The sequence below is a fragment of the Ixodes scapularis genome, unplaced genomic scaffold (assembly GCF_016920785.2).
Source record: "Ixodes scapularis isolate PalLabHiFi unplaced genomic scaffold, ASM1692078v2 PGA_scaffold2__306_contigs__length_199485367, whole genome shotgun sequence".
In the NCBI taxonomy this organism is placed as follows: Eukaryota; Metazoa; Arthropoda; class Arachnida; order Ixodida; family Ixodidae; genus Ixodes; species Ixodes scapularis.
Genome location: NW_024609857.1, coordinates 29,620,523 through 29,638,571, shown reverse-complemented (window position 1 = coordinate 29,638,571; position 18,049 = coordinate 29,620,523). Strand labels below are relative to the sequence as shown.

Here is an 18,049-nt window from a genome sequence, read left to right as displayed (position 1 = left end):
CACTCCGACAGCATAGGCATTCCTTCTCCCTCCTCGTACCTCACGCACACTCTTATTGTTATATTTTGCTCTTTCGCTCTCGCGCGTCGACGGTAGCGCCGCCTGGATCGCTCCAAGATAGCAGGCGGCATTCTTCAAAGGATGTCGCTACTTTTCCGTATGAAGGGGCTTTAGCTCACGCCGCTTTGCGGCGCCTCATTACAAAAACGTTGACCCACTTGGCCAACCCGTAAACGCCGCTTCGCGGCGGCCGACTATTCGCTAGTGTCTTATGATGAAAAGTCGGCGTTCGCTAAGTCGTCGTTTGACCAACTGAGGGCCACCCTTTCCCCCAAAGCTAGGGCTTGGCGGTTGCGCCAATATATAATTTCGTGCGAGTCACTGAAAATGATTACGAAAAATAAAAGTTTACACTAGGTATGGTACACTTGCTTGTGGTTCCTCAGACTTAAACTAATGAGTGCGACAGGCGCATGACAGCAGCTCACAAACAACTCGCATAGCTTGCTTTTTGTCATCACGGGAACCAGCAAGTCGCCTTACAGCGAAATGCCGCGAAACCCTCAGACGAAGGGGGATATCATGCGCGATCTCAACCGCCCGGGGGCGGGAAATCAAGCGCCATCATTTTCGCCTTCAGCTCATCACGGGGTTGAAGTTGACAAGCAAGGTCGGGAGCTACCTCAGATTGAAAACTTTGTTTCAGCGTTGTAGGAGTGCATCGAATGCAAGGAGACAACTTCAAAGTCGAATGGTGTCCTCAACGGTGCTGACACCGACCATGCTTTCCGAGGGTGCTGCTTTGTTAGAAGACGTGCGCAAGCTGGCAAAAGTACTTTGATCTAAACTGGGTGAGGTTACTTGTGCAAATCACGATAAAACCAGTGGATAAAACCAATTGGAAATATAACCTTAAAGTCGATATTTCGAGCGAACAAAAAAAGCTCACGTCGACAAGAAAGAAACACACTCGCTCAACTGATTTGGCTTGGGTTGAATATTTGACTTGATGAGAATAAAGTCTCAGTTGTGGCTCGTTTAATAACCGTCAAAGTTATATTAAAATTATTAAAGAAATAGCATTACAAAATAGTTTGAATTTATTTTTATTTCATCTCAATAAGTATTATATGTATACGTAACAACAGAAAACCTACATTCTGTGTAATTTCGCCGATTTCACCACAAAAGTGATACAAATTTCCAGGTGGCGCTGCATCTCGCACGAGCTTTCGGAAAGTTTGGCGATTTGTGTGTGTTCATCCCGTGGCTGAAATCAACACTCTGTAAAGGTAAGAACCGTTCGTTTTTGGCCGAAATAGAACCGAAATACCTTAAACCTCATTGCCTGCAACATAGACATGTAAATGTTCTTCGCTATGCACTCTTCTCGTCGAGAACCCTCCGTGGTACCCAAGAGTTGCATGTCATCCGACGCTTCCGCGCTGGCTTTCCTGGCATCGCCGCTTTCTTGAATGCTGTGACCCTAGACATAAAGCGGGCCTTTCGATTAGAAATGAACTACGTGTCTGGTACGTCAGTCGGAGAAGGTTTGTGAGATCGTAACGAGGGGTACTATGCTGTGTAACTCTCCGAGTGTACAACAAAAACAGCACTCACCAGCCGGTCAACGCTACTTTTCCCTTGCAGATGTTTATGACACGCTCGGAGTACGATCGGGGTGTGAACACCTTTTCCCCTGAAGGCAGACTCTTCCAGGTCGAGTACGCCATCGAGGCTATTAAGGTACGTAGCCTTTGAACAGCTCGTAGCTTCAGTCGATGGGACCGGCTGCTTTGTAAAAAGAATAAAGCTCTACGCACTCCGGAGTGCACTTCGGACGGAAAGGGCTATACGCACTCCGCTAATCTCGTATAAAAAGAATGGTCACTAGCAGTTTTCTAAGCGGTGGCATAGCATAGTGGGTAAGGTGCCTGCTTTGTACGCATGTGGACACGGGTTCGATCCGCGGTGGGCCGACTTTTTTTTGTTTCGTTTTCTGGAACATTTTGTTTTGTCGAGGCATTGGGCGATATTTACATTTCTTTTTTGCGATGAACACTAAAAAAATATGTTGTCGACGAAACTTCGCAGAGCTAAATGGTATGGGACCCCTTTCCGGCGGTACGATCGAGACAGCGGGGCTTGAGTTGCCGGCTGGACGCCGCGAAGCGGCGTGTACTGGTTAAGTTTTGTAATTAGCAGCCGCATACTGTCGCCATGAAGCGGCGTGAACGCAGGTGGGGGGCTGTGTTAACGAGCTCCCCAGTGATACACGCGTCGTCCGAAAAGGGTGGCCCGAGCGGCATGAGCTTTCCGAGGAGTGCGTATAGCCATTTCCGTCCGAAGCGCACTCTGGAGTGCATATAGCTTTACTCTTGTAAAAAAGAAGCGGCCAGTTTGACTCGAGTAAACGGCAAGACTGCTCAATTGAGCGTTGCACGAAAACTCGATACCGAAAGAGTAAAGCCATACGCACTCCGGAGTGCATTTCGGACGAAATGGCTATACGCACTCCTCCGCGCAGAGCTCATGCCGCTCGGGCCACCCTTTTCGAACGGCGCGTGTATCACTGGGGAGCTCGTTAACACAGCCCCTCGCCTGCGTTCACGCCGCTTCGCGGCGACAGTATCGGCTGCTAATTACAAAACTTAACCAGCACACGTCGCTTCGCGGCGTCCAGCCGGCAATCCAAGCCCCGCTGTCTCCAATCGCAACTCCGAAAAGGGAGACCCACACCATTTAGTTCTGCGAAGTTTCGTCGACAACATCATCGCAAAAAATAAATGTCGTAAATATTGTCAATGCCTCGACAAAACAAAATGTTTGAGAAAAAAAAAAAAGAGTAGACCCACCACGGATCGAACCCGCGTCCACTTGCGTACAATGCTGACACCTTAACCCCTATGCTATGCCTTCGCTCAGAAAACTCGTGACCATTCCTTTTATACGAGTTTAGTGGAGTGCGTATAGCCATTTCGACTGAAATGCACTCCGGAGTGCGTATAGCTTTGTTCATACCGAAAAAGATATCACAGGGGCAAGATACCAATAGCTTACCTCTCTCTGTTTGTGGTTGTCTCCGTTTCCTTCTTTCTGGTGACTTGAAAGTGTATTGTGATTTGATCTCAGCTTGGCTCCACGGCGATCGGAATCCAAACTGCCGAAGGGGTCGTCCTGGCCGTGGAGAAAAGGGTGACGTCCCCCCTGATGGAGCCGACCACCATTGAGAAGATTGTGGAGATTGACAACCACATTGGTGAGTGCCTTCCATGCAGCACCATGCCACTCACCACTGCTTTTCCTCGTGTCTTACCGGTCTAATTGTTGCCTGCCTAGTCTGGTGAGCAGGCAGGAAACAGTTGCCTTCTAAAATATGTTCTCAAAGCAGTGTCAGAGGAAGGCACTGCCAAAACCGTCATTACTTTCTGATGCCTACGCAGACTGTTCATATTCATGCCAGGGTACATAAGCTTTGATCTGAGTTTGAAACTGGGCAAGGTGAAACTGTAAATGAGCTTTCCACTGCATGGGCAATTAAGTGCAGTGAGGAAGTTGGGTTTCATACATTTAGCGTCCTTCCTAACCGGATCAATGCACATACTGTGGCCATGCCAAACAGCATTAAGTTTGTTTGTGAGGAAAGCTGCATGATTTACTATGGTCCAAGCCAGCGGCGCAGACTTTCCATTTTCCCGGGAAGGGGGGGGGGGGGGGGGGGGGCAGGCTCAGAAGTTCTTCAGGGGGGGGGGGGGGGGGGGTGCTTTTCCACGCAATTTTTTTTTTTTTCTGCCGGCAATTATTGGTAGTTTATTTTAGGGGGTACATTTTACAGCGTATATATATCGCCAGGTGTCCGTCGCTGTGTGTCAGTGTCAATCATCGTGCTAGCGTAGCCGTGTGTTCCTCGCCGGTACCACAGCGCATGCGCCGGCACAAGTTTTGTGCTTCAGAAGCACAAAACTGAAAAAGAAAATGCTTGTGCCAGCTGTGAAGTTGGGGGGGGGGGGGGGGGTAGAACCCAGGCCCCTGTGCTTCTGAAGCAGGAATCCATGTAAACAGCGTCTCGGTAAGAACCATGGTTTGGGGGGGGGCTCTGCCCCCCCCTCCCCCAGATCTCACCAGGGGGGGGGCACAATCCCCAATGCCCCCCCCCCCCCCCCCCCCCGTAGTCTATGCCTATGGTCCAAGCATACTGTCAAGCCTAAACAGATGCCTGCTGTTGAGTTACACAACTTTCAGACTTATTCGGGAAATATAAAACATAGATAATTAACCATATTGTGGAAACCCGAGACCAAGGAACGAAAAGGAGACACCACATCCAAAAGGAGGCCTTTGCGTGCATCGTCTCTTTTTTTATTCCTCGGTTTGGGTTTTCACAATGTTGAAAGTTAGTATTTCAGTTGGATGCTTGCTGTCATATAGTATGATGTTTCTGTCATGTTGAATATAATGGTTTAGAGTAGACTTGGCCATTGGGGTTCATTGGCGTGTAACTAAAAAGCCTATTTACACAGTAGCGTTTGACTGTTTTGGTAACCTGCATTTTGTAATGCCCACAAGTTACCAGTGCATTTATGTTTTGTATGAAGCATCAAATGCTACTTATGAAGCACATATGTTTCAGCATGGGAAGGCTTACCAATAGGCAAGATAAGCAGATTTAGGAAGGCACAAGTTTTGGAGGATGGCCAGTGTGATGCCAACCTTTTTAAAGTTAACCACAGCATGAAGAAAGCAGGACTCACTGTAAAACTTTCATCAACAGCAGACTGCAGAAATATGTGAACATATTGGCTTCTGATGGCCTGGTGGGAGGGGGAGGGGGGGGAGGTGAAGGTGAGGGTGAGGTGGCAACACTTTTAAAGATTGCCTAGTATGGCCAGATACTAAGTCCGCCCCTGCGTCCTGGCAATTAGCAGTTGTATCTCTACTTACCTCTATCCACTTAGTAGCAAATACTACTGTGTGAGGTGGCGTTAACATCTACTGATGTGTTGTATTTACAGGGACCATTAAATGACCTTTTTGCTTTTGCCAAATAACTTTTACATTAAACCTTCAATGTTCACTGAACGCCAAGCAGGCATCTGTTTTCGTCTCGGTTTATTAACTTCTACACGAGAAATTATTGAAATATCAAGGTTTTCTTCCTCTCCAACTCAGCGCAAAACAAGCCGAGGCGTAATTTTGGCGGTCATGACGTACTATGGCACCGAGCAGTAGGTAACCGCTTTGGGAACAATCTTTTACAGCCGATTTTGTGAACCGCTGGGCCTCTAGACAATCGCAACTCGATGGTTACGTGACGCTCGGCAGAGAAATATTGGACCGGCATCGAGTTGCTCCCAAAAACTGCTCTAACTTGACATGTGTTGGCGTACCATCATGTCGGAATAAAATTGACATCTAAAAAACGTGTACGGATCTCTTCTTATGTTTTGTTTGTTTTATGAATAAGCTCTGTTACCTGTTGTGGGCAACGAAGACAAGGCAGACGGGTCGTACAAATACGACTCTAGGGCAAATTGCTTCTCGGCCATCATGGTCACTGGTGATGTAGCGGTGTGGCGGCGTCTTTGTCTGCACTCGTCGCGTTGGTCCGCGACCGTTCACTCGAGGCCGCTCCGCCGGCTCCGCAATATGCTACGGCCCCCGGGTACTTCGACTAAGCGAGATTGTAACACGTTGACGCCTCCAAGTTGCAAGACTCATAACTACGGTACGCTTGGCTCTCCGAGGCATGATGATGTCAAGACTGCGCCAGATCAGCCGGATCTCCCGAGATGCATCGCGCTCTTCGATGGCTGATTTTGAAGCTCTCGCCAAAATCCAGGCATTTAAAATGAAAAATATAGCCATTTGCTTAAAATATAACTATGCGATTATCAATTACAGGTTTATCTGATCCTGTTTGGACTTACCTCTAGATGTTTTCTGTATATTTTAAGTTTCAATTCAGTATCCCCTTAAATGGACTTTTTTGTTTGTGGAAGCATGCGGCTTGGAAGGAAAACTTGGTTATTTAATTCTTCAAAGTCTAATGCTTGTAGTAGTTTTGTGGCACCAACCCTTGCAGTTGAAACTGCTTGAAAACTTTGAAAGCTCTTTGTGCAAATTTATGTCTCCTTCCTTGTTTGTTTTGAAGGCTGTGCTGTCAGTGGTCTCATGGCAGACTCAAGGACAATGGTGGACAGGGCACGAGTTGAAGCCCAGGTGAGTAGAAAATGTGGCTAGTAGAACAGGAGTTCCTATTAGTGTTGTACATGTTCCTCTAAAACAGGAATGAATGCTCATTTCTCGTCATTCTTTCTTAATCTTGGAATGAGCTCCCGCCACAAGTTCTATTGGTGCCAAAAAAATGCGCTCCAGTTATATTCCTATGATAAGAATGTGCCACTCATCTATGTTACATTTGCATATTTTAATTAAAATATTGCCCTAAATAATTTGTATGTGAAATAAAAAAGAAAGTAAAAATATCCACATTAAAGGACATACAAGAATTTATATATTGCCTATAGCAGGTTACTGGGAGAGAAGGCACATTGGATTTCAATGAGGTTTTCTGCTTCAGAATCCGGGGGACCTTTCGTAAGTGGAAGAAGTATTGAACTACTGTAGTGATATTTTTTCTGCAATCTCGGGGCTTGCCTAGCATTAATGCAACACATTTGGCGCTTTCCACTTCAGTCTTCGAGTAACACAAAGTATGATCAGACATTACAAGAAGCACCTTGTCCTTAAAGGCTTACTGAGCCGAAATTTCGAGCTCACAAAACAGGGCTGGAGCGATAGGCGGGACCCTGCAGAACCCAAAGACAGCACTCGTACAGCGATATCTCTAACGGATGGCCGTCTTTTTGGAAAAGAAGTCCACGATTGAACACAGCCGACAAGGGCGACGAGACAACTCACATCGCAATTCTCATTCTCTCTCCTCCTGGCTTCGTCCTGTCGAGCTGGTGAACCGAAGCGAGGAGGAGAGAAGCAACGCCACGTCCCCTCATTCTCGACTGTTCCAGGAGGATCGCGACGTCAGAGTCCTCGCTTGATGGCGCCCTTTTCCAAAAATACGGCCATCTGTTCGAGTTATCGATGTATGAGTGAGGTTTTGGAGTTAGTAGCGTCCCATTCAATGCTTCTGCGGACTTATTCCGCGAAATCCAAATTTTGGTTCAGTATTCCTATAAAGGGCCACTGACAACCCTAAGATTAATACTTTTTGTACCGTCTCAAACGCTTCAAAAGCGCGTGGCAAAACACACACACAAAATATCATAGCAAAGCAAAATTTCTGGTGCGTGAAAGAGCTTTTCAAAGTTTGTGTTCTCCCTCCAGATTTGATCTCCTCGCTTCTTTTTTTGATGACGTAGTTGGTGAAGGTAATTTTGAAAACGTCGAGAGGTGCTGCAAGTTGCATATTTGTAATAAATAATATTGTCATTCCTAAGATATGTTATTTATGACGACTCTAAAGGCACTACACCGCCAAGTTTGAGAAACAAAAATCAGACCAGAAAGGTTAACGACGAAACATTGGTTGTCGTCTAGCTTTTTCTTCATGCTCTCAAAATAGTGTGGTACCGGAATGTTCGTCGGAACGACAGCACATTTCAGTCGAGGTCGGAATCCAGCTCCTGACGATTTGGATACATTGACATTTTTCTTACAGTCCTCTACAACAAAGTGGCGAGAACAGATCAGTGGGTATGAGACTGGCACGCGCAGCTGTTATTCGAAGCCTACCACGCATAACGTTGCACATCATCTTTTGCAAAAACTGCGTAGCATGGCACTTTTAGATCTGGTGGGACGAAACTTTACGCAGCACCTTTGCGACATCACCTCTTTTGTCGCTCATCGAGGTCTGCTACATGTCGTACTCTTCCTTACCTTCTTAAAAATCGTTTTAGACCAACCAACAAAAAAAATGAGGAACTGAAAAGTGATGTGTCGGCTACACGCGAAAGAAGGTCTCGCGAAATACTCTTGCTGTTGGTTGGGCGGCACATGCCCACGAATGATGAGAGGGAAAGAGGGAAAGTTAAATGACACTTCCCAGTTGAAGTCATTCAAAAAGGCAGGGAGCACAACATTTCACTAACTATGTCGTAGATTCGGGTGGGCATTTCAAATCCAGCTTTCTGAAAATATTTTTTTTCTCTGCAGATGCACTTCTCAAACTTAATATTCCTGGGGTGGCTCCTGGGAATCACTTTAGGTCATCTGCAATAATAAAGAAAGATATATTGTGGTTGTCAGTGGCCCTTAATTTGTGGTAAATTCTGCTCGGATGGGTCTCCTTTGTTGCAAAAAGCGGAACATGCTAGCCATTGTAGAAATCTCGTGATGACGGTTCTCACTTAGTTGGAACGTGCGTCGCTGAGGTGCGTGGCAATTGAGTTCTCTGTGCCTTTTTTCTTTGTCAGCCCGAAGGAACCGCTGGTGCCTGGCACAAGTTTGGTGCCGCACTGCTAGCATTAAGCCTTAATTTGCAGTCTCTCTGAATAGCTTTCTTCTATTGCGATTGCCGTTACTACAAACACATCACTTCAACTTTTCTATTCGTTGTCCATAGAGAATATTACATAGAAACAAAAAGAGCGGAGTCTGCAAGCACGCTGTACACAAACTATGAGAAGCAATTAGACCCAAAGCTTTAGGAATCTCTTTCATACCTGGAGGTAGGAAAGAGTTTTTCATTGCAGAAAATGATGATCAACTCGCCAGCATCACTGTTACAAAAATTGAAGTTACATTCTTGTACCCAGACTCGCATCAACCAACAACTTTAAAAGCGAACACTTAGCTCTAGTATGTATAAGTTCAAAGACAATTTCTTAAAATTCATGCTCCGTGCCCTTCTGTTTAAAACAAAAACACTATTGGAGAACTTCAGCTGAATGAGCGATATACGGGTCAGGGTAACTCTTACAAAATAAAATACACTGTGTAAACTGAGTTCGATATACAAGCGATTACAAGCATATGTACAGTTAAAGTTCTCATTCGTTGTTCACGGAGGCATCGTTGCAGTCATGCCCGTTCCGGCTCCATCCCTTTGACCATTTCTTCTATACTTTTTCATTCTGAGAAGACGGTGTTTGTGCCCCAGGGGCACGAAATAGTCTTCTCATTCTCACATGCAAGCTCGAAATTCAAAGGGGCAGCTGCGGTTTCTTCTAGATTTTTGTGTCTCATGATTTGTGGAAATCTGGACACTTGGCTGGGGTATGGCAGATCCGCGAGGAGCAGTACCAGGGTCAATGCTTGAGACGCAAGTTGCGTGGGAGGAACACCATAATGGTCACCGACAAGGTGAGAACGGCAGGAAGGAGTGTCGGTAGTCCCGCTTCCGCCGCGAGCTTTCCTCCTTCGACAAAGCTTCAATGTCTCATGCACCTCAAATGTGTGTAGCCAGAGGATGGCAGAAGTCACGGAGCGCGTACCGCAGTCGAGGCGTTCAAAAGACGTGCCCTGCCATTTTTATTCTGTCGGTGACCAAAAAACGGCCGCGGCGACGTCGGCCGCTGAACCTTGGGCTCCACAAATAAATGGCTCTCCATCGCGGGTCAGGCCCTTTCTTGGGACGAGCAGCGGGCAAGGACTCCACGGACACCGTTTGTTCTTCCCGTCTGCTGCAGAACCACTGGTTCCTGTACAACGAGAAGATGCAGGTGGAGAGTGTGGCCCAGGCCGTGTCCAACTTGGCCATCCAGTTTGGCGACAGCGACGACGACGGCAACGCCATGAGCCGTCCCTTCGGAGTGGCCATCCTGTTTGCCGGCATTGACCCCAAGGGCCCTCAGCTGTGAGTACTTTTCATCGGGATTTGACCGTTTGAAAGACGAGAAACGGCGTGTGCATACTTCGTCGCGGAGCTGAGGGCTTGAAAGGAAAAACGCGGTGCATTGGTTTGAAAAGTCCCAAATGGTAAGAGTGAAGCCGGGACGACGAAGAAATCGTGGCGTGCTTGCGAGTTAAGAATAGAATCTTCATTGTAGGGACAATAAGGTGTGCAAAGCTGAGGTTCGTTTCATGTTCGTATGCTAAATTTTGCGGCTTAGCCATCTCGGTGGTTCTGAGGCTAAGATCAATCCACAGACTCCCAGTCAGCCGACTGGGTCAAGTCCCAGCCGAGGTTGCTTGCAATCCAGCAAAGGCTCGTTAGGGAGCAGGTGTCGTGTAACTGAGATTTCGGTTACACGTTACAGGTTGCTGATTTGTCAGAATTAATCTTCACTCCTTTGCTGGACTGTCAGAATTGTTCCCCATTTGTTTTGCAGGCGCTAAACTTCTCAAGAATAATTCACTCGTATTTTCTCGGCTATGTTGCGATGGAACGTGCTCACTTTTTTTTTTGTCTTTAAATCTTGTTTAGAAAGTTTCGAAACTTGGTATTTTCTAATGTCACTGCACGTGTTTGATGTTCTGGCCCATTTGCTGCCGAGTATGCATTGTTTTCTGCAGCATCTCAAGTGTATGTTGGCTAGTTGTCCTCATATTTTGTGCAATAATCTGGTGTCTATTTTTTTTTTGCTTTGAATCAATACTTTCAAAATATGTTGAAAATTCTCCAGTTCTCAAGTAACGAAGTTAGAGTTGGTAACAAGAGAACAGTGCTGCATAATAAATTACATTACAAAGTTCATGAGCTATTACTACTTTAAATAAAGCACATGACTTTCCTGTAATAATATTGAATGAAAGCTTTTATCATTTTCATTGTGCTACTTGGAGGAAACCCAATTAAAAATTATATGAGTACTGTGCCAGTATGGAGGACCATGCAAATATTTTTTTGTTTTTTAAACTACTGAGGAATATAATTCTCTGTCCCAAAAAATTAATTTTGCTACAAATTAAAAAAAAAAAATCAGTGTTATTTGTTTTTTGCAATAATGAAGGGGCTTCATGAACAAAGGAATGAATATTCTGTATTTAATAAAGCTCCTACAACTTCATACAAAGAAGCTCTGGTGTGCGAGGGATTTAATCACACCCTGGAAAACTCTGTAAATTCTGAGTGTTTAATTTTTCTGCCATGCATATGTAAATGCTTCTACCTTTTGAAGGGTGATCCATACACGATCTAAAGATGAAGTTAACCTACCCATCTGCAGTAGTTGTGGTGTGTTGCAACACTCCCCTATTATCACCGATGGTCCCACACACACATTCAATTTCGGAATTCAGTCGGGGCTGAAAAGCTGGATAATTTGTGAAACTAAAATGCATCAATATGAAGAAATGCACCAGTGAAGGTAACCATGTCTATGGTTACCTTCATTAGTAATTAGTAATCAACTAATGAAGGTAACATTGCAGGTACCACATGGACCCGTCTGGCACCTACGTCCAGTACGATGCCAAGGCGATCGGTTCGGGCTCAGAGGGCGCACAGCAGGCACTTCAAGAAAAGTATCACAAGGTAAAGTATTCCTCTGCCATATAGAAAGAAAACAATGGTGTGTTCATTTAAGTACTGTTGTTGGTTTTGTGACACGTATGTCAGCAGCAAGAAGTTTATTTCGTCTTTTTCGTGTCCCGCCTGGTCACAAAATTGTTTGCCTGCCTAAGTGGTCTTCACACTGCATAATGAATACACCACGCTTTTGCAAGGTGGTGTGATGACTTTGGCTCTGTGGCTGGGAGCAGAGGGAATGCTCGAGCTGTAAAATTTCAGTTTTACGAAAAATCAGTTTGCTTTTAACAATAGTTTGTTATTAAAAGCTTCGGTGTCAGGTTTAGAAACTGCTAAATTCGTTAGCAGAGAGGTAAAGACTGGAAACTACTGAATTCAACTGCGAATGCCCTGATGGGAACGACACCTTATTGGTGTCGGTACCACTGGCACCTTGTCGGTGTGAACAATGAAGCTGAGGATAGAGTTGTGCTTGCTGATGACGTCGCGCACATCCCTCTGTGGATTTCCCCTCTTGTGAACACCACTTTAGATATGTGACTCCGTAAACTTTCTATGAGGTTTTCCTGTCATACCTGAAGTGTCTACAACCATCGGCGTCTGGTATGAGATTCCGAGGTTTCTATAGTGGAACCCCAATCGTACGACTTTGACAGGACTATGTAAAATTGTTTACCAATCCGCGACTCGTATCATCAGAAAAAAACACTAATTACGGATACAGTGCTCAACTTTACGCGAAAGAGGCACGCAGAAGTTTTAAATGATGTCCGAGTTAATAATCTGCTCTACTTTGAAGAAGCAAGAACTTTCCAAGAAATTAAAATGGAATCATGAAATTGCGTGGTAAAGGTGCAAGGGACTTTATTCTCCCTTTAAAACTTCAAAAGAAATCGGTAATCGCCAGCTGGACTTTCTTGCGGTCACGCAACATCAGGTAAGCTATGGAAGCAGGTCAAAGACGTTGTGGATACAAACAAACTGTCGAATCTTGTCAATACTTTGTGAAGCTTCCAAAAACGCCGGTACACACACATCGGCGTCTGCGATGCTGTCCTCTTCGTCCAAAGTGTCAGCAGGAAGCAGGGTAATGTCTTCAATACTTTTGTCCAGTGCCGCCGTGTCGCAAACGGGGACATTGTCGTTAGCGTTGACATAGTCCACGATCATGGTGTCACTGGTGGAAGAGCCATCATCTCGCCTGAAGCCACAGTGCTTAAACAAGTTGGCGATTGTGTCCTTAGGAATTGCGTCCCACGAACTGGCAATATAGTGCATGGTGTCCAGCAGGGCCGTACCCAGAAAAAACTTTCGGGGGGGGGGGGGGGGGGGGGGGGGGGGTTTCGGGGACAACGGCGGCCATTTTGAAAGTGTCTGTTGTCTTATTTTCGCCTATGAATCATGTGCATCGGTGGCATATAATGGAGAGTTACAGCAAACCGGAGAACCGATCCCGGTTTGGTACCCGGTAGCCGACCGGCGCCACTGCGCGTGCGCAGAGGTGGAGATTAAAATCGGCTGGCTGCCTGTGCACCGACCAGGGCCGTACCCACAAAAAAATTTCGGGGGGGGGGGTTCAGAACCCCCTATCCCCCCCCCCTGGTTACGGCCCTGGTGTCCAGTTCGAAGTGGTTCTTTCTCAGGGAGGATTGTCTTCAGCAACGACTCTGGAATCTTCAAAGTCCCGGGCAATACTGGCCTTCATCACCCCCTCCTCCCGCTTCTTGAATAATCTTTAGCTTTTCTCCTATCGTTAGTGGTGTCCATTTACGAGACATTGTTTGCCGGAGTGCACAACTGCAACGTTGGATCTTTCTCGCTTTGTTAAAGCGGGAACGGCATGGGCAATCCTAGGGCAAGCAACAAGAGTAAAAAGGTGGAAACTGTGGTGGCACCGTAGGTAGCGTGCAGAAGAAAACGACATGGAAGAAAGTTGGGAATAGCCGAAAAAAGACGCAATGCCAAACCGCCGAGCCAGTCAATATAGCACAACATGGGGTGCAGGAGAGCAGGGACGGAAAGGGTGAAGTGCCATCTCCTGCTCCTCCTGCTTGGCGCTGCGACTATCTTGGGCCCCTGGTGGATTGTCGCATGACACGGGAAGCATAGAATCATGCGTCGTGTAAACCAAACTTTTAATGCATTGCAGTGTAGACCGCATATAAGTTATGTCGGGGGAGTCGCGAAAATCTGCACTATAAGCGGTACCGCGCTATAACCAAAACATCAATTTTTTAGGCCAAAATGCACGCCATCAGACAACTTACCTTTGTAAAAGAATTTATTTTATGTTAGATGAAAAATAAAGCTTAGTTTGAGGAAAGTCTTTATTTCACCAGACTAGTACACTTCTCTCTCAAGTGTGTCACACATTTTGAAAGAAATGAGCGACTTTTGCCTGGCGCAGCCTTTTAACGGCGTCGCGGGTTGCGGACGGACGTCGCGAGCGTTCAGGATTGCTAACCCTAATCACTTTTCTCCGGCGATGAAAACGCGTGAAAATTCGCATCCTTTATACGGTACGCGCCAGTAATACCTTCAACTTGAGCACAGGCATGAAATGCTCCAGATAAGAAATCCGGGCGATGTTCGAAAACACAAATGCTTAGAAAGCACCACTGTAGTCGAAGTAAACAAACACGACGACACAAGCGTTTCTGCCATCTTGAGAGTGCCGCCACAACATCGCCGCACGAGTAGATGGATCTTCCCTTCTAGTACGTGCTGGGTTATCATAGCGACACACAACGAAAATTCACAGTCAAGGATAGCGCTTTTACGCGGAACGATGAACTTCCACCACGCCGCCTACGTCGACGATAAAAACCGGCGCCATGTTTGCGGATAGAAGCAGCCGGCCGGCCGGCCCGCGACCAACATGCAACGCGCGCGAACACTTCTCCTCGACCTGCGATTGGTCTGTCGTTGCGGTTGTTTCCAACGCACAGAGCGGAGGGACGCACGCATGTGAACGACACGTGCGTGCATCCCTCCGTCGCTATGGCAACTGAAGCCTCTCTCTTCGCTTCTCCCCGCTTCTTCGAGCAACCTCCTTGCCCTGCGAGTGCCGCTTGCGGCTCGCGCCGTTATCTAGTGTCGCACAGGGAAGCGTGCTCTCTGCGTCGGTCAGTCGGCGCGGTCGCCGGGCTGTTCAGAAAACCGCACTATAACTGGTATTTCCCTTCGCGTGCCTGCATTTTAAGCGGTATGTAATTACATGGAGTTCTATGGGAGGCGAACCGGTGGTTTTAAAAAAGCCGCATTATACCCGGTCCTGCACTATAAGCGGTTGCGTTATAAGTGGTCTATACCGTATTTCTATGGAGAGTTTGTCAGGACTGGGCAAATTCATCGTAAAACTCGAGACGTCTCATAAATGGGGGATGCACAATCAAGGTTCCACTGTAGCCTTATTGCCACCGCCCACCTTAAGGAGGGGTTCTTTGTCCTCAACAGTCGATGACGCTTAAAGAAGCCACCCAAGATGCACTGACTATACTCAAGCAAGTGATGGAAGAAAAGCTGAACTCTACGAACGTCGAGGTAAGCTTCTTTATGCCTCACATTAGCTCTCCGGGGCTTCACCTCTTCTCTGTGCAAATTTGTCCTGAATGTCTTTCACTGTGTTTTTCCAGGTTGCTAATGTCACCAAGGAGAAAGGATACCACATGCTTTCTAAGGAAGAGGTGGAGGAAGTTATCAAAACAATTTGAGGGCAACTCTTTCTTTGATATTTTTAAAGCACTGGCAGTTAATTTGAATAAAGCTTTTTCCACATTCATCTACCTATGTCATATTGTGCAGAGAATAAGTCTCTAGAAAGGAGGGTTTGTGGGTTTTTCACACTGCCGTAAAATTCCCTTAGAACACCCACCCAAAATAAAGAGTTCAACGGTGGAAAACATGGGGTGGGATACGTATCTACTCGCAGAATGAACGCACTTTTTTCCGAAAAATCGATGCAAAGTTGGGGGGGGGGGGGGGGGGCGTTCATTACGCGAAGTAAAATGTTTGCGTCCATATTTACTCGCATAATGAACGGACCTTTTATCCTGAAAAATCAAAGTAACTTCTTCTCTTTGCGCGCGGCACCCTACCCACCCTACCCCGTAACCAAACTAAGCTGTGCAAAAAAAAAACTCCTCTTTGTTTTCTTTTTCTCTTAATTCCTTGGTTTTTTTTCCGTATTTCGCAAGCTGTTTTGTTTGCTTAGGCGTTGTTTAGGCAAGAGCTCTCCGCTTATCTTTCTTATCTCCTTGCGCGCGACGCACGACCCCCCCCCCCCCCCCCCCCCCCTTCCGTAACCAAACTGCGCTGTGCAAAAGAAAAAAAAAAAAGCTCCTCTTAGTTTTTGTTTTTTTTTTAGGTCCGTGGGTTTTTTTCTTTTTGCCGCCTTTCGCAAGCTGTTTCGTTCACGCTTCTCCACTTCTCTTTCTTACCTCCTTGCGCGCCGCGCGCGAACCCAAAGTCCAGACTGCGCTGTGCAAAAAAAAAAAAGCTCCTCTCCATGTTTTTTTTCTTGCTTTGGTTGGATCTTTGCGAATTTTTTTAACGCCTTTTGCAAGGCGTTTTGTTCGCCCACGCTGCCCATGCATTCGCGACCTCGCTGCACTAGGATAAAAAAGTGCTTTCATTTCGCGCGCGTGGAGGGAGGGGTTCAAAATTTTGACTTCCGAGTTGGGGGTGCGTGTATTACGCGAGTGAAAAAAAAATGTCGAAATTTTGAGAGCCGACTTGGGGGGTGCGTTCATTACGCGAGTGCGTTTATTGTGCGAGTAAATTCGGTATATCATTGGGGATGCGAGAGCAAAACTTCCTCAAAAATTAATGATAAACACCGGGACATCTGCTACAAACCATGTGATACAGGAACTGATATCGCGGACATGGCAAATTCGTGTTTCACGATGTAATAAACACGCAGGAATTTGCTACAAACTTGTGTCACAGGAAAGGATACTGCAGGTTGCAGATGCAGCAGATTCATGTTTCACGGTGCGAAGTGTGGAGACCATGCAGAGACCTTCGTGCCAACATGTTCATGCCCAGAACCAGAAGTAACTTTATTCTCTTGAAAATAATATACCAAGCCCCCCAGCGGTGGCGCAGGGTGGCCTGCGGCAATCACACACACGAGGGTTGCGCCCTCTACATCTCGCCCCTCAGAATCACACTAAAGGTTCAACCTCTTGGGACACACCACCCGTCTGCCACACCTGGTTCTTTGTGCAGGTGTGGTATCCAAGTCGGGTTCGTTGCGCCGGAGGTTGTGGCTTGTAGGCGAAGGTGGCTGTTGAGGTTGAGCCGATCCTTGAGCTGCAGGTGCAGGTGGCTGTCAAGGTGAAGCCCGTTCCTGCGCTGCAGGTGCCGCCAGCTCTTGAGAAGGAGCCAGTCCTTGGGCCTCTTCTCTCGCAGTTAGGTCTTCATTGCCTGTCCTGAAAGGCACCAAGTTTCTCCGGTTGCGCTGCCAGATTGCTCCCTCATCAGTTTCCACCACGTACGACCTGGGACGATGCGCTGGACTGAGGACAGTAGCCTTTACTCGTTCTGGACGAATCCAGACACGGGTACCGTCTTCCAGTGGCGAGAGGTTTCTAGCTTGATGGCGGCGATCAAAGTCAGTGACTTGCCGACGTTTGAGCTTCGCGGCCTTGGTAGCCACCTCCTCCTGCGGCTTGCTACTTGGCACCAGCAATCTCCCCTCCTTGAGAAGTCGAGTGTGGAGTCGGCGCCCCATCAACAATTTTGCCGGACTGAAACCGGAGGGTCTGGGGGGTATCTCTGTAGTTAAGCAAAGCCAGGCACGGATTGTGCGCCTTGCGCAGCAAGGTCTTCACCGTACGCGCCATGCACTCTGCCTCCCATTGGACTGTGGGAAGTTGGGGCTGCTTGTCTGGTGTGCGATTCTGTAAGGTGCCATGAACCGAGCGAACTCGTGGGACTGGAAGGGTGGTCCGTTGTCTGAATGCAGAGTAGATGGGATGCCATGACGAGCGAAAATGCTCTTGAGTACTTGGATGACATGCCCAGCTGTTGCACAGTTGAGTGAGACCACTTCCGGGTAACTGGAATAATAGTCGACCATGAGTAGGTAAGTCTGTTGGTTCAGGTTGTGGGAAAGTTGCCTTGCTGCGTGCCCAACCCGGCGGAACAACACGGAGCCAGGATTTCGGAAAACGTGAAGCTACATTTATTAGTAAATTGTAAACATGAAGTTAGTATTAACAAGGTCGTTGGTCGACACCGCCGCAGCGTGTACCTTTCGCTCCAGGCCCCGCTTCTCTCTCTTCCGTTGGCGTCCCCGCTGTTGCTCTTATACGTTCTTTCACGGGGGGTAACGCCCCCCGCGCTTTCTACACAGTGGCGCCCCCTATAGCGTCCACACAATCCCCCCCTCAAAAGTCAGGCATGTCGATGACGTGCTCGTCGTGGTTGTTTGACCTCGGAAGTTGAGGACGTTGCCTTCGTACGACTTCGATGGCCCTCTGCAGCTCGTCGTGGTTCTGGAGCCTCGCAGCGCGGTCGGCAGCTTCCCGGGTCACGTGTAGGAGCCCCGCTCGGTGTGTTTCTCGAGCGAGCTCCGGGACTCCGCACAGCGGACAGAGGAGCCTCCGTTCC

The 18,049-nt window shown here is 47.3% G+C and overlaps 1 protein-coding gene across 1 annotated transcript; it reads left to right on the top strand.

The window, feature by feature from the left end:
• Positions 1-1,202: 1,202 nt before the first annotated feature.
• On the top strand, positions 1,203-15,212 carry LOC115314718 (proteasome subunit alpha type-5). The gene is made up of 8 exons (XM_029973839.3): positions 1,203-1,292; positions 1,651-1,746; positions 3,133-3,259; positions 6,152-6,219; positions 9,651-9,817; positions 11,335-11,437; positions 14,888-14,974; positions 15,067-15,212. Exons 2-8 carry the CDS (start codon positions 1,651-1,653, stop codon positions 15,142-15,144), a joined length of 726 nt encoding a protein of 241 aa, XP_029829699.1. The 5' UTR covers positions 1,203-1,292; the 3' UTR covers positions 15,145-15,212.
• Positions 15,213-18,049: the final 2,837 nt, after the last annotated feature.

Bases quoted from the DNA above. Each gene is read 5' to 3' on its own strand.
- LOC115314718 (XM_029973839.3), top strand. From the start codon at position 1,651: ATGTTTATGACACGCTCGGAGTACGATCGGGGTGTGAACACCTTTTCC. The intron at 1,747-3,132 runs GTACGTAGCCTT...ATTTGATCTCAG, and splicing joins ACGCCATCGAGGCTATTAAG to CTTGGCTCCACGGCGATCGG. The intron at 14,975-15,066 runs GTAAGCTTCTTT...GTGTTTTTCCAG, and splicing joins TGAACTCTACGAACGTCGAG to GTTGCTAATGTCACCAAGGA.